The 14507-nt window shown below is 47.2% G+C and overlaps 1 protein-coding gene across 1 annotated transcript; it reads right to left on the bottom strand.

The window, feature by feature from the left end:
* Positions 1-3282: 3282 nt before the first annotated feature.
* CUNH1orf50 (chromosome unknown C1orf50 homolog) lies at positions 3283-14417 on the bottom strand. Its single transcript, XM_041652708.1, has 5 exons — positions 14277-14417; positions 14045-14160; positions 9840-9926; positions 8852-8983; positions 3283-8371 (listed from the first exon to the last, which is right to left on the bottom strand). The coding sequence occupies exons 1-5, from the start codon at positions 14353-14355 to the stop codon at positions 8186-8188; spliced, it is 600 nt and encodes a 199-aa protein (XP_041508642.1). The 5' UTR covers positions 14356-14417; the 3' UTR covers positions 3283-8185.
* Between the last annotated feature and the right edge of the window lie 90 nt (positions 14418-14507).

Here is a 14507-nt window from a genome sequence, read left to right as displayed (position 1 = left end):
CACATGACTGTGGGTTTCTAGAAAGAGGAATAAGTGAGGAGAAGGGTTCCCTCACCAGGCACCATGAGTGGCCGGTGAGGATGAAGGTATATTTTCCAGCAGTGGTGTCTCTTGTCCTTCTTCATCACGCACACTGCCACCCCTTCCCTGGAGGCCAGAGGCCATCTCCTGCAGAAACCTGCCCGCTTGAGAACAGGACACAACACTGCTCTCTCGCCAGCTTCCCCTTGGGTTGTCCGGGTAACCCCGTTAAACCTAATTCTGTGGGATGACGAGGGGTTGGCTGGCTTGATGTCCCAGTACCTCTTTATTGCCCAACCAGCTCCATGTCAGTCGGGAAAGCTCACCTGGGGATCAGACATTCCTAGGTGGGGCTGGAGCCCCGCAGCACTCCTTCCTGCTGCTGTTGAGGCGGAGGGGTCCAGCCCAGGCAAGGGTGCGTGGATGTGGGTCCAGTCTCTTAGCCTGGCTCTTAGCTCACAATCCCGAGGTCAGGGGAGGGGCTGAGGAGTCTTAGGGCAAGAGGTACCAGCGCCTCAATTTACAGATCTTGCTGTGGGCCTCTAGGGGCGGGGCATGGCGGACTCTCAGGGGGAGGGGTCTGCTTTCTCTATCCGCTGGATAAAACCATCATTCACTGAGGGCTTCCGCTTAGTGCAGAGACCCCTGCTGGTTGAGTGCCTGGGATTGGAAGTGGGCTGGGAGTGAGCTGAAGGACTATAAAAAGCAGTCTGGGATCTACATGATGAAGAGCCCCATGAGAGCTCCGAGCAGGTATGGCCTTTCAAAGGACTGGTTCTTTGTACCTACGAGGCGGTGTAGACATGTAATAACATTTCTAAGAGGGATGAGGACCTGAGGAACTGGGGCCCAAGAATGAAGACAATGTTTTTAGGCCAGGTTCTTTCAGAAAGGTGGTTCTGGTAGTCACTGTAAAGAAAGGAGGTAGTAAGACGGAAGCTATGTCAGGGAATGGGGAGGCAGCCAGTGTGAGAGGAACCCTAAGAGTGTGAGGAAGGCCCTGAACAAGGACACAAGCCTTCATTCTTTGTCTTTGTTTTAAGACACTGTCTCACACTGTAGACAAGATTAACCTGAAACTACATAGCTGAGGCTAGCCTTGTACTCGTGTGATCCTCCTGCTGCAGTCTCCCAAGTACTGAGATTACAGGTGTGAGACACTCAGCCTTGGAAAGAAACAATGTTGAACGATGTTCTAAGTAGGGTCCACCCTTACCTGTCCCACATCTACTCCACACTAAGGACAAAGTACACCAGCAGGAGTATCCAGAGCCCAAAGAATATGCAATAGAAAGGGTGGGGCTAAGAGGCCATGTGACACAACAATCAGCAAGGGACAGAGGACCTAACTGAGCCCAGAGGCCATCAGACACTGGGCTGGAGGCCATCCATGGTATTTCCCTGGGTCTTAGACTGGCCCTGCCAGTCAAGGAAATGGTGGATCAACAAGTTCATTTACTGTTGGTTCTAACCAACCCCATCTGGGTTGGGGATTGTAGGCTTATTATAAGCACTTGCTCAGTGTATTCGAAGGCCCTAGACTTAATCCCTAGCACCTAACATTAAAATAAAAACTTGCAGAGCTGAGACCAGAAAAGAATCTGACACTAAAGTCAGACCTGGGTGTCTCTAAACTAAAACAGGCAGGAGTCAGAATTGGGAGGGTGGAGGGCTAGCAAGATCATGCTACAAGTGCAGTCAACACCACTGCCCTCTGCAGTCTCTGTGGAGGGTCACACGGAGCCTGGGGATGTTTTGAAACAGATGTTGGGATACTGCTAGCGATAAAGGATGCTGCTGATGGTCTCTGTGGAAACGCTCAGGGTGGGGAAGGAAGCAAGGAGACCCACCAGGAAACTACTGCTTTAGGCTAGATATGTAGGTGGCTTGGACCAAGGGAAAAGGGGGTCAGATGTGGGGATGTATTTTAAAAGCAGAGCTGATTGGCATGCGGAGGGCAAATGGAATAAAGGTTAGCGTAGCTTTTGTGAACTAAATAACGTGAGATAGGTGACCGTGGGAATGCCGAGGATGTGAAAGGCTTCGGGGTAAACAGATAGTTCCTGTGGACACATTAAGTTTGTAATGACTGAGTCAAGTAGAGGTCAAGTATAGCAGCAGGACAAATGTGCATGAACAGAACACAGATAGGAGCCTGGAACGTGTGAGCTGGCAGCTTAAGGACGCTAAGGCATGGGAATGGGTTAGAACATGCAGGAGGGAGAAAGTGCCAAGAACCTGGCCCCAGAGGAAGTTTGGATTCAGAAAAGGTAAAGTAAAAGAGATCAGGATAAGACAATATTCCAAATCTAGATGAGGACAAGCACTTTTGTGGGAGCCCCAGCCTCAGTGCCCCTTCCCAGGGTACCCCCAGCTGATTTCTACCTGGATGGGTTCTGACACACTTTCAAGTAGTGAGCGGCCCCACTGAATCAAATGTTTACAACCATCCAAGTCTAGTTTCTCCAGGCAGGCACTCTAAGCACCAGCTCCTTCCGAAACAAACTTACCTTCGGCACACATGGTGGATGCCAGAGACATGGTTCAGTTGTTTATGCATAGTATATTGTTGGGGAAATTACTTCTCTGGCCATGGCTAACCTCCTCTACGTGCCAGACACTGAACACTGAGTGAGCGCTTCCCACAGTAGCTCACACTTTCATCGTGCTTTTATTTGATTTTGGAGGCTGAGTGTATGTACACATTCTCAGAAAGGCTGTCCACCTTGTGGGTTTTTTTTTTGGGGGGGGGGTTGGCTGAGATCCACCAACTAGGCTAGGTAGGCTCGTCAGTGAACTCCATCCTGCCAGCACTGAGATTACAAGCATGTGTGACCATGCCCAGATTTTTTTTTTTTTTTTTTTTTTTTTTTTTTTTTTTGGTTTTTCGAGACAGGGTTTCTCTGTGGTTTTGGAGCCTGTCCTGGAACTAGCTCTTGTAGACCAGGCTGGTCTCGAACTCACAGAGATCCACCTGACTCTGCCTCCCAAGTGCTGGGATTAAAGGCGTGCGCCACCACCGCCCGGCATGCCCAGATTTTTTAAATTCAATTTTATGTGCACTGGTGTTTTGCCTGCATGAGAGGGTGTCAGATCCCCTGGAACTGGAGCTACAGACAGGTGTGAGCTGCCATGTGGGTGCTGGGAATTGAACCTGGGTCCTCCGGAAGAGCAGCCAGTGCTCTTAACTACCAAGCCATCACTCCATCCCCCATGCCCAGATTTTTCAATGTGGATGCTGAGGATCAAATTCAGGTCCTGTTTTTGCAACAAGTATTTTATTACCTATCCCCCCAGTTCCCCATACACCTTTTTTCACTTCTTCAAAACAGACGCTCCCTTGTTGCTGTGCAAACTAGTCTGAAACTGGCATCCAGACTCCTGCCTCAGCCTTCTAGGCTCTGAGTACAGGTGTGTACTAGAGACATGCATGCATCCCACACTGGCCAAACTCCGTGTGTATGTCACCTCTGTAGAGCTCTAGAACACTGCTGGGGTAAACGTGACCTAGGTGGCTATGACTGTGGTTATCACTGGACTCAAAGCAAACACAGCCTTGCTTTGACCTTATCACTGCTATCTGAATAGCCAGGAGCCACGTTCTGAACTGGAAATGCTCCTGCTCAGACCTCCTGGGTGTTGGGCCACATGAAGATTAAATCAGATAAAGGGAACATCTGATAGAACTAAAGTTCCCTAGACAGCATCATCTCTTCATCTATGGCTAGTATCATCCATGTTTGGGGAACAAGTCTTGAGAAGGTAAATACACAAGTAAGGCCTCCTTCCAGACCCCTGGGGTGGAGAGGCGCTCAGTCAGTGGCTACCCAGTAAGCCTGGGCAGAGTCAGCAAGGTAGATTCTTGAAGCAAATACAGATCACTATTTATGCTAGAGCTGGGCGGTGTTGGCGCACGCCTTTAATCCCAGCACTCGGGAGGCAGAGGCAGGCGGATCTCTGTGAGTCCGAGGCCAGCCTGGTCTACAAGAGCTAGTTCCAGGACAGGAACCAAAAGCTACGGAGAAACCCTGTCTCGAAAAATCAAAAAAAAAAAAAAAGAAAGAAAAAAAAAAGAAACTATTTACGCTAGAAAATATCAGAATGTCTGTAACAGGGTCCCAGATGTTAGCACAACTGACTCCATGATGGAAGTATCCATTCAGGCTATAAAACATGTAGATAGCACCATCTACCAAGATGAAAACAAAGACCTAATCCATCAAAGTCCATAGTTCTGAGAAAGTCTCTAAATGCACTAACTTTCCATTTTGGCTTCTGTAGCTCTGCTTCTGGCTGACTAAGCTTGTTAACTGATGTCAACCCAGGACATGGATTTTGTACTTGAAAGGTCACCCAGAGAAAGGCTTGAGGGTACATTGGGATCCCTGAATAGCCAGTGTAGTCACCAGCGGGCTAATAAGACTTTATATTGGCTTAAACCCACGTCCAAGTGGTCTCTGGTAAATACCCCACGTCTTTCTCTTCCACATTTTGTTGAGTGGATCAACACACTTTAACCAGAAATTCAAGAACTGCCCAAGATCCCCTCCTCTCACGCATGTCCTCACATTTTATTAGCTAACAAGGTAGCAGTCTATCGCACTTCAACATGCTATGCATCATCACATCAGGCGGTGCTCACTCTAAGTCACACCACTGTTATGTAACTCTAAGGGGAGAAGTCAAAACCAAACAGGGAATCGGAGAGATGGCTCAGTGGGTGGTGAGTGCGTGCTGCTCTTGCGAAGTCTGATATCTCTAGCCTCTGCGGGTATCTGCATATGTGCCCAGATTCTCCCCCCCCCCCAAAAAAAAAAACAAAGTAACAGGCCAGTGACTTCTAGGAGCACTCGAATTCCGGATATATAAACACAGAGGAATTAATTCCACTGTACAACTGACACAAGCTGGCACCTCACACTCCAGTGCTGCTAGCTGACTTCGAGTCCAGTAGTACAGACCTTGGTTCCTGCCCATCGCCCCAGCCAGCGTTCACTTCAGCTGCTGTACTTCCAAAGCGGCCAGGCTGCCATCAACGCCCTTCATGTTATTTTTGTCAACTGCATTCCTTTTCCTGGCACTGACCTCTTTAGTTAGTTTTCTAGCCAGGACAGTCTTACCACACCCCTTGGAAAGACCAGGATGACTTTGCTTGATGAGGTTAAGAGCATATCCAATAAATTCCACCCAAAAAGACCCTCCCTAAGCCCCAAAAGACAAGCCTCCCATACACTGGAAGTCTTCCTGTATTCTACAATGGCCTATGCATACCTCCACTAAGTCCTTGAACCACGTTGTAATTGCTAATCTGCTTGTTCCCCTAGCAGACTGTGTGCTTCTTTGAAACAGGGCCCTGTGCTGAGATAATCCTCTAGAACCTGGGAATGAGAAGGCACTTGGTGCTTAGGAAATCACCAGGACAGAGGGATGAGGGCTGTCGGAGAGTAGCTGCTGCATGCACTCATTGGCCCTAATCCCCCATTCGTCATCCCTCAGCCAGGCAGATTAACCAGGTAAGAGCACTGGCACTACCTGGTGGCCAAAATGGGAAGTACATCTTCTTGGACAAGAAGTTTTTGGAAACCACTGATCTCCAGGCGCAGCTCGCTGTTGGAAATACCAAAAGCGAGAGAAATCTACATTTTCAGTGATTCAGCGTGATACTGCACGCCAAAGGATCTGAGAAAGATAGAGGGAACCGGAATGTATCCAGGAGGTTATTCTGCCAGTGCTGTGTGCAGTCCAGATCCGTGGTATCAACACCATCCAACCACAATCGCCTTTTACCCAAAACCGGTTACCTTTCCTGTCTCAACACTGATCTCTGCCTCCTGATCTCCTCGCTCCTGTGTGATGCTCTCCCCTAAATGTAGGCTGGCCTAGAGACTGACTTCTAGACAATACAGCAAAAATGGCATTTCTGAGGTGCGACTCCACAGGCTGGAACCTCCGTTCTGCTCGTGAGCTCCATCCTTTCTGATGCAGAGTGCACCTATGTTTTCAGGGACACCTGTGGCAAGAAGCTGAGGGAGACCTCTATCTATCCATTAGCAGGTAGCCCAGCAATCTCCAATGAACCAAAATTCTGCCAAAATCGTGAGCTTGGAAGCAGATAGTAAGGCCCAGAGAATCCAGCCCTAGTCAAAAACCTGATTACAGCCTTGCAGTACCAAAGAAACCCTGAGGCTGAAGACAGTGAAACCACGAGTGAGTGTCGCTTAAACCACTAGCCCTGCGACAATGCTTACCTCCTTACAAACTACGCACTACTCAAAACCATCATTACCACCAGGTCAGAAACTCCTCAAGACCTGGGCAACATTCCGGAGTCAGGATCCAAAACACCCCAGGAAAGTCTACCAGGACTGCAGCTTCCCATCGAGGGGCTTTCCACAGCTCACACAAGACAGTTCTGTGTGAACAGAATGGCCATGTTCCTTGCTAGATTTCGGCTTCTTCTTGTGCTAGGCATGGACCACTTCTAGCTCACAAGGTGCACTGTTCATAAGGGAAGCTGTAAACACCAAGACAGTATATACCCGAAGTTGGGCCTGTGGGCTCCAGTACATATTCCTCACGTTCTTTAGAACACATTACAGTAGACGACACTGCAATGAAGAAGCAGTCACTCTGCTTATGCTATAAATTGAAACGAGGTAGAATCCAAAAAAGTCCATAAGAGTTTTGGGCACAAAAGGCCCCATTCGGTACTGTTTGTCTGCAGTACTGGAGATGGAACCAGAGCCTGATGCATGCTGTGTAAACATTTTCATACATGCTATGTAAACATGCTAACATTAAGCTACATCCCCGGTCCCTCTGCAGTTCATGACTTATTCAGTAAGCAATAAAAATGAGTTTCAATCAGTGTTAACATGTTAGGTGTGATGGTTCAGTCCACTAGGGAGGCTAAGGCAGGATTATCACATTGATCAAGGTTAGCCTGTGCTAGTCAGCTGCAGGCTAACCTGGGCTACAGAAAACCTATAAATAAATAATCCCAGTCAAGCCACAATCTATGGACAGGTGAGTGGTTTTTCTTGTTTTCACCCCCACTGCTCTACTCTCTTCCAGTCTCTTTTTGAAAAGATTTTAAATGTATGAATATGTATATCTGGGTGTCTGGATGGCTCATGGAAATCAAGTGTTATGAGATCTTCTGGAGTTAAGAGCTACAAGTGGGCCAGGCGGTGTTGGCACACACCTTTAATCCCAGCACTCAAGAGGCAGAAGCAGGAGGAACTCTGTGAGTTCGAGGCTAGTCTGGTCTATAGAGCGAGTTCCAGGATAGACTCCATAGTTGCTGAGAAACCCTCTCTCGAAAAAAATTAAAAACAAACAAACAAAAAAAAAAAACAACAAAAAAACGGGGTAGTTGTGAGCTGTCCAACATGGGTGCTCGGAACGGAGCTCGGGCCCTCTAGCAGAGCCGCAAGCACCCTGAACTGCTGACCCCTCTCCAGCCCTTCCACACTCTATCTTAAAAATGCCATTTGGTGGGTTTGTCCTGCGGGGTGCTGAGCTCAGGCTGTCCTAAGGAGGCTTCAGAGTGGGCTCAGACAGTAGCAGCCTTTGCGACCTCTTCCAGCCCTAAGCATCTGTGAGGTTTAGGATGGCTGCCTCAGTCTCCAGTCACTCTCACTAGGCAGGAAGGGCAGAAGGGCGAACCAGAAGGACGCTGTGAGGACTGAAGCTCTAGAATCAGCACCCTCACCCAGCCACGCCAAGTTGTCTGTTTCTTTTAATCCTCCATAGGCAACACTGCAATTCCTGAATCAACCTTAAATTGGCACAGCACCTACGTAGACAGCTTCAATACCAACCTGACACAAAAGACAGGAACATGACCCAGCAGCTTGTTGTGGGGAGAGAATTCTTCCTTCCCCAGTGCTGAGGTGAAGGAAAGCACTAGCTAATCCTCTGAAACCGAGTGACTGGGCATCAGTGGGCCCAGGAAGATCCCACAGGAGTTCAGCGATTCCATTCACCATCCTTACCTGGTGAATGTCTACATTCACCAGGCTTTCCTCCAAGAAGTTCATGACTCACCCCAAAACCCAAAGTCCCCATGAGCCACACACACACACAAGGAAGAGAATGTGGACAAGGAGATGGTTGGTGTTGGTCAGGCCTTTGTCATGAGCACTGTTCCTCAGAGCCACACTCAGTGAGTTAGTCCCTGGAAGGTGGGTTCAGTGCATGGGGGCAAGGCCATGGGCTGGTTCAGCAGCTTGTCCATCATGCCAATTTTAGCATCTTGCTTCTCAATGTCTTCGTATGGAGTCCACGACAAGTCATGTTGCAGCTTGTAGGCACCGAGGAAGTCATGTGGACAGCCTGCTCCCCATTCCTAGAGGGCAAAGGAGCAATCCTCATCAGGATGAGAAGTGAACAGGGCTCTTTCTCAATATAGACTTCTGTTTATGCTTTTCACTTCAGACTACTCAAACCATCATTGGAAGTTATATTACACATCAGAAATAATGAGTATTTATTATAAAGGTGGTGGCGCACGCCTTTAATCCCAGCACTTGGGGGACAGAGCCAGGCAGACAGATCCCTGTGAGTTTGAGGCAAGTCTGGTCTACAAAGTGAGTTCCAGGAAAGCCAGGACTGTTACACAGAAAAACCCTGTCTTGAAAAACAAAAACAAAGAAAAAAGGAGAGAATATCATTCAAGCACACACACAACTTTTCATCATATCGGGGCTCACATCACTTCACTTTCTAGGAAACCACTGACCAAGCTGCAGGCTACATTTTCATACAAACATGCCCAGCATTTCTCAAAGGCTGGAGCTGGTCTGCAGTTAAGAATGAATGTTCTTACCTCTGGAGAAATGATGGAAAAGTACTGCTGGCCACTTTCCCGCTGGTAAAGATAGTAAATGCTGCCAGGTTTTTTCACCATATTACAAGCCACGTGGTGCAAGTCAGCATCTCTGCGAGCATCTTCCAGTACCTGCCAGCCACACAGGTAAGGCAGGGGATGAGTCAGAGGTACCCAGCCTCACCCACATTACCCTAACCAAAGCACAAATTCCAAGCTTGCAGTCTGGTTCCCCAGCAGCAATGGCTCACTACTGGGGTGCAAATGGTTTGGAAGAATGGAGGTTACACAAGTTGCTGTGCTGGGAAAGCTATTAGAGGGGTAAGATTTTAATGCTGGTGTGGCTGACTTGGGGGATTCTAAGTTCTTCTTTTCCTGGGTCAAGTACATTTCTTAAGAAACTCTTCCTCCCTTAAAAAGCTTCATCTTACCTTTCTCCTGCATAGGAAACAAAACCCACTTCTGCTTAACTTCTGTTATGGTTCAGATGTCATTTGTCTCCTAAAGGATGCTAGGAGCCTGGCCACCAGCAGAGTGACATAAGAGGGAGGGCACTGCCCTCAGAAGGGAATTCTGGGGAGAGCGACGTGAAGACACAAACCAGGACTTGATGTTGTAAAAGCCAGGGCCTGACACCTGAATCTGTAACCCCGTTTCAAGATGTGTCTGTTCTCCCACACATGTTCTACTGTAACTAGATGTGACCCAGAGAGTTTTCCCCACAGCTGAGCTACACCAGCACCACTCGAACCTCTAAACGTATGTACAAAATAAACATCATTATAGGGCTAACCTGCTCCAGGTATTTCATCATAGCAACACAAAATAAACTAATGAAACCTCTTGGACATATTTCTGGCATTTAATCAAAAGGTCTACATGTTCAGAATGTATGAAAAACAAAGAAGGCACCATGATTATAAGTTCGGCTAACCCTCCCAAGCAAAGGAAAAGAAAAGCCTGCCTAACCTGCACTGGCCTTTCTCACCTTCCTAGCTTGTTCTTGCAAGTGTTGGATTTGTTCAGCAATGACTGTCAGCTTGTTAGTAGCATTTGCTCGGATGAATTCATCAGCCTACAAAGGAGAGAAACCATACTGTAGGGTGAAAAGGCAAGTGGCACCTGTGGTCACATCAAGATGCAATTCAAGGACTTATGCCAACAGCTTCTGCGTCTACCTAAAGTGTTCTTCCTATTCCATTGCCATGTAAATTCCCACCCACCCTAGGGCCCAACTCAGGAGAAGCCCACACTGTAATGACCCGCACCCTTCATCTATCTCCACTACCGTTCACTCTCAGCTCTAATCACAAGGTTTGGTGCTTCCGCACCCTCATCTACTGCCACCAAACATGAGCACGTCCTCCATCTAAAGATCACTCCCTTTCCTCTCTGCACAACTAAACCCTCCATTTCTCAGGCCCCCTTGTTTGGTTTTGCTTTCCCATTGTGGAGTCCAAGCTGTTATGTGAGGTAGGATGTTCTTATATATGTTAGAGCCAAGTGCAGCGGTGCACACCTTTAATTTCAACATGGAAAACAGAGGCTGGTGGATCTCTGAGTGTGAGGCCAGGTCTACAGAGCAAGTTCCAGAACAGAGTTCCAAGCTCAGGCAGTGAAGGAAGCCATGGAATACAGAAAGCTGGTAAAGACAGCATTAACAAGGGAGTCATGTTCCAGCCCCAGCAACCAGCTGAACTTTGCACCTTCAGCAACGTGGTTCTGGCTTTAGAGTCAAGGAGAGAAGAAGGATTATGGAGTCTCCCCCATGACTAAGGAAAGCCACTGAGGTCAGGCATGGGTATTCCTTCCTGCATGGAGGCCCAGAGAGGCCACTGCATGAAGATGTGAAAGTGAAGCCTGGATTTGTTGGAGACCCCAGGATGGTGGAGATGGCAGAGAGCTATCCTATACCTTGCCAAGAAAAGCTGTTAACAGCGAGTGGAACCAGCCCAAGAGAGAAAAAAATGTGTTGCAATCAACAAAATTGAAAGAAGTTGGAGATCTGGAAAGTTTTGACATCAGACATGGTGATGCAGAGTTTTGAGTTTGTCCAGCTGGTTTTTGGTTTTGCTTTGATCTCGTATTTCCTAACTATGCTCCCTTCACTATGTTTTGGAATGATAATATATAGTCTGTGCCATTATAAGTAGAAAGTATGTTATCTGCTTTTCTATTTTGACTTTACAGGGGATTACAGTTAAGAGATTACATGTATCTCAGAAGAGACTTTGAACCTTAGACATTTAAATAAGTTTGAGACTGTTACAGGCTATGGAGACTTTTGAAGTTGGACTGATTTTTGCATTATGATATGTCTAAAAGCCTTTGGGAGAGAGGGAGTGGAATGCAATAATTTGAAAGAAAATGGCCCCTAAAGGGAGTAGCGCTATTAAGAGGTTTAGCTTTGTTAAGGTAGGTATGGCTTTGTTAGAGGAAGTGTGTTACTGTGAAGCTAAGCTCTGAGATCTCAAATGCTCAAGATACACCCAGTGTCTCAGTTCACTTCCTGTTGCCAGCCTATCAAAATGTAGAACTCTCAGATCCAGGACCATGTCTTCCTGCATGCCACCATGTCCCATCAAGATAATAATGGCCTAGACCTCTCAAGTTCTAAGCCCCCATTAAATGTTTTCCTTTATAAAAGTTATTGCGGTCACGGTATCTCTTCACAAAAATTGAACCCTAACTAAGACAATATGAGTGTATAAGTGTTTTACCTGTATGTATGTGCACTGTGTGTGCAACACTTGAAGAATTCACAAGAGAGCACTCAGTCCCCTGGAACTGGAGTAATGAATGGTTGTGAGTCACCAGGTAGCTTCCAGAAACCAAACATGTGTCCTCTGCAAGAGCAAGTACTCTTAACCCTTCAGCCATCTCCAGTCTCAAAGGTACTTATAATTGCTAAGCATTGATCCTCTACCTAGCCAGCCCAAGAACCTCTGTATTAATAACGACATCTAACTCTCTAGATATGATAACCTTACTTAGGCATTAAGACTCGGGTGTAGCAACTGAGGTTTTACAATTAATAAATAGCAGTTAAGGGATCTGACCACAGATGAGTCTAATTCCAAAATCCATGCCTCAATACCAAATCTCCCAAAGCTTTCTGAACACATATTAAGGGAGCCAGCAGTCAGTCCTCTTAGCAAGTGTGTTTCATATGTAGACCATGAGTATGTTGATTCACTTAGCCTTTAGAGTTTTTTCTTGTATAGGGATAGGTATCCGGCTGCATGCGTGTAGGTGCATCATGTTCAAGCAATGCCCACAGTGGCCAGAGAGGGCATTTGATCCCCTGGACCGGAGTTAAAAATGATTGTGAGTTGTAATGTGGGTGCTAGTAACAGAACCTGGGTCCTTTCCAAGAGTAGTCAGTGCTCTTAACCACTGAGCCATCTTTCCAGCTCTCAATTTGTTTGTATAGCATCTTTTTCTTCAGTTTCTCCTTGATGGATCGGTTATACTGGAGAGTTGGAGGCAACAGAATAATATAACCTTTATATTTCACTATGTTATGATATAAAAGACAAAAACTGGAGAAACCAGAGAAACCCTGTCTCGAAAAAAAAAACAAACAAACAAAAAAAGACAAAAACTGTATTCCTTCTTTCTTTGGCTGAGGCCGTGATAGTTACTCAGAGAAACTCAAAGTACTGTTTGCCCAAGATTTTGAACCTTGCTACTTCCCTCTCAATAGCAATTTGACTAAATAGACACATGATAGTCTTCTCATCCACAAAAGTTCTATTTTGTTCCCGTTTCTATTTGTATAAAAAGGTAAGGCTTTAATTAAAGACGCTTCCCTAAACATCTGAAGTTTTCTCAAATAAACAGCAGACATAGGTTTTTTTTGTTTGTTTTGTTTTTTTTTTGTTGTTGTTGTTTTTTTGAGACAGGGTTTCTCTGTAGCTTTGGTACCTGTCCCGGAACTAGCTCTTGTAGACCAGGCTGGCCTCGAACTCCCAGAGATCCACCTGTCTCTGCCTCCCGAGTGCTGGGATTAAAGGCGTGCACCACCACCGCCCGGCTCAGACGTAGCTTTTTTTTTTTCTTTTTTTGGTTTTTCGAGACAGGGTTTCTCTGTGGTTTTGGAGCCTGTCCTGGAACTAGCTCTGTAGACCAGGCTGGTCTCGAACTCACAGAGATCCGCCTGCCTCTGCCTCCCGAGTGCTGGGATTAAAGGCGTGCGCCACCACCGCCCGGCTCAGACGTAGCTTTTTATGTGAGGGATTTGACCACATTATCATTAATTTTCTTGACCAAAGCAATCTTTTGAACACGATCATTGCCAAATAAGCTAGTTTACACAAGAGGGAGGGGACACTAGAAGCTTTTAAAGTAGTCAGGCTCTGGCACTGAAAAGAATTCTACAGAGGAGAAGGACCTAAAGGCTCTCCCACCTCAAATGTCTCATTTTACAGACCCTGAGCTCCAGAGAGAAGCAACTTATCCAAAGCTAATGTGCCCAGACTTCTATTGCCTTTTCCATTATCTTGCATATGTTCTTTATCTGTTATGGGAACTGATGTCTAAGCTCTGGACATAGGAATATTGAACCCATTGAAATTCACCAGGTGTGGCAGCCCCCGTTAATATCCAGCCTTTGGGGGGCTGAATAGGAAGCTAGCCTGGGCTATCCAGCAAGATGAAACTGTCTCCAGTTGTTATTGTTGTTTTCATCCAAAATGGGAATTTTACCCTGTCCCTTTTTACATGTTGTTTTTGGTGGTGCTGAGGATCCAATTCAGCCTAGGCAAGTGGTGTAACCACAAACTACACCTCCAGCACCAATTTTTGGTTTAAAAGGAAATAGCATATATTTCCTCCACAAGGTCTTAGGTAGCAGATAAAGACTCTATGGGAAGCAGCATAAAACAATTAACTATTCAAGTATATGGGATAGAAGATGAGCTTGCTGGCACACACCTTTAATCCCAGAACTCAGGAGGCCGAGGCAGGTGGAACTCAGTTGGAAACCAGACCAGTCTAATAGTGAGTTCCATGATAACCCTGTATCAAAAACAAACTAACAACAAGGAAGAACTGGAGATAGAGCGATCCTCCTCGTGTGTGAAATGGGATGGTAGTACTGCCGAGCTCAAAGGTTGTCTGAGGACGCAGATTAAATTTTAGGTCGGAGCCCAAAGACGCAGGGTTTAAAGTACGGAGATGGCGATTCCTCACCTTTTGCACCTGCTCGGCGAGCGCCACGAGGTCTAAGGGATCCCCGACCCGGTTGGTGTGGTAGGGGCTCACCAGAGCCAGGCCGCCGAGGGTCGGGGTGAGCTCCACCAGGGCTCCTGCGACACACACCCGGGAACACGGGCATAAGTTGTAGCCCTCAGCCTCCCGCGAGGCAGCAGAGACGAGCCGCCCGGCTACGACCTCTTCCCCCGGCCAACTCAGCCCCACCTACCTCCAGGCCCCGTCGCCTCCTGTACCCCTAGATTTCCAGTGCCTCTTTCCAGCCGGCCGGGAGCCGCCGGGTCCGCCATGACAGCACTTCGGCCCCACCGCCCACGGGGGAAATGAAGCGCAGGCGCACAACAGTTTGTGGGCGGAGCTTTCTCATTCGCAAGCCATTGAACGCCGTGCCTGAGTTTGGAGGCGGAGCCCCGCGAAGAACGAATGTTCCGATTGGTTGAAA

This window comes from Microtus oregoni, unplaced genomic scaffold (assembly GCF_018167655.1).
Source record: "Microtus oregoni isolate MIOR12 unplaced genomic scaffold, Mior012 000005F_ref0000423, whole genome shotgun sequence".
Taxonomy (NCBI): Eukaryota; Metazoa; Chordata; class Mammalia; order Rodentia; family Cricetidae; genus Microtus; species Microtus oregoni.
The sequence above is the reverse complement of the archived record's forward strand: the minus strand, read 5'-3'. Positions and strand labels throughout refer to the sequence as shown.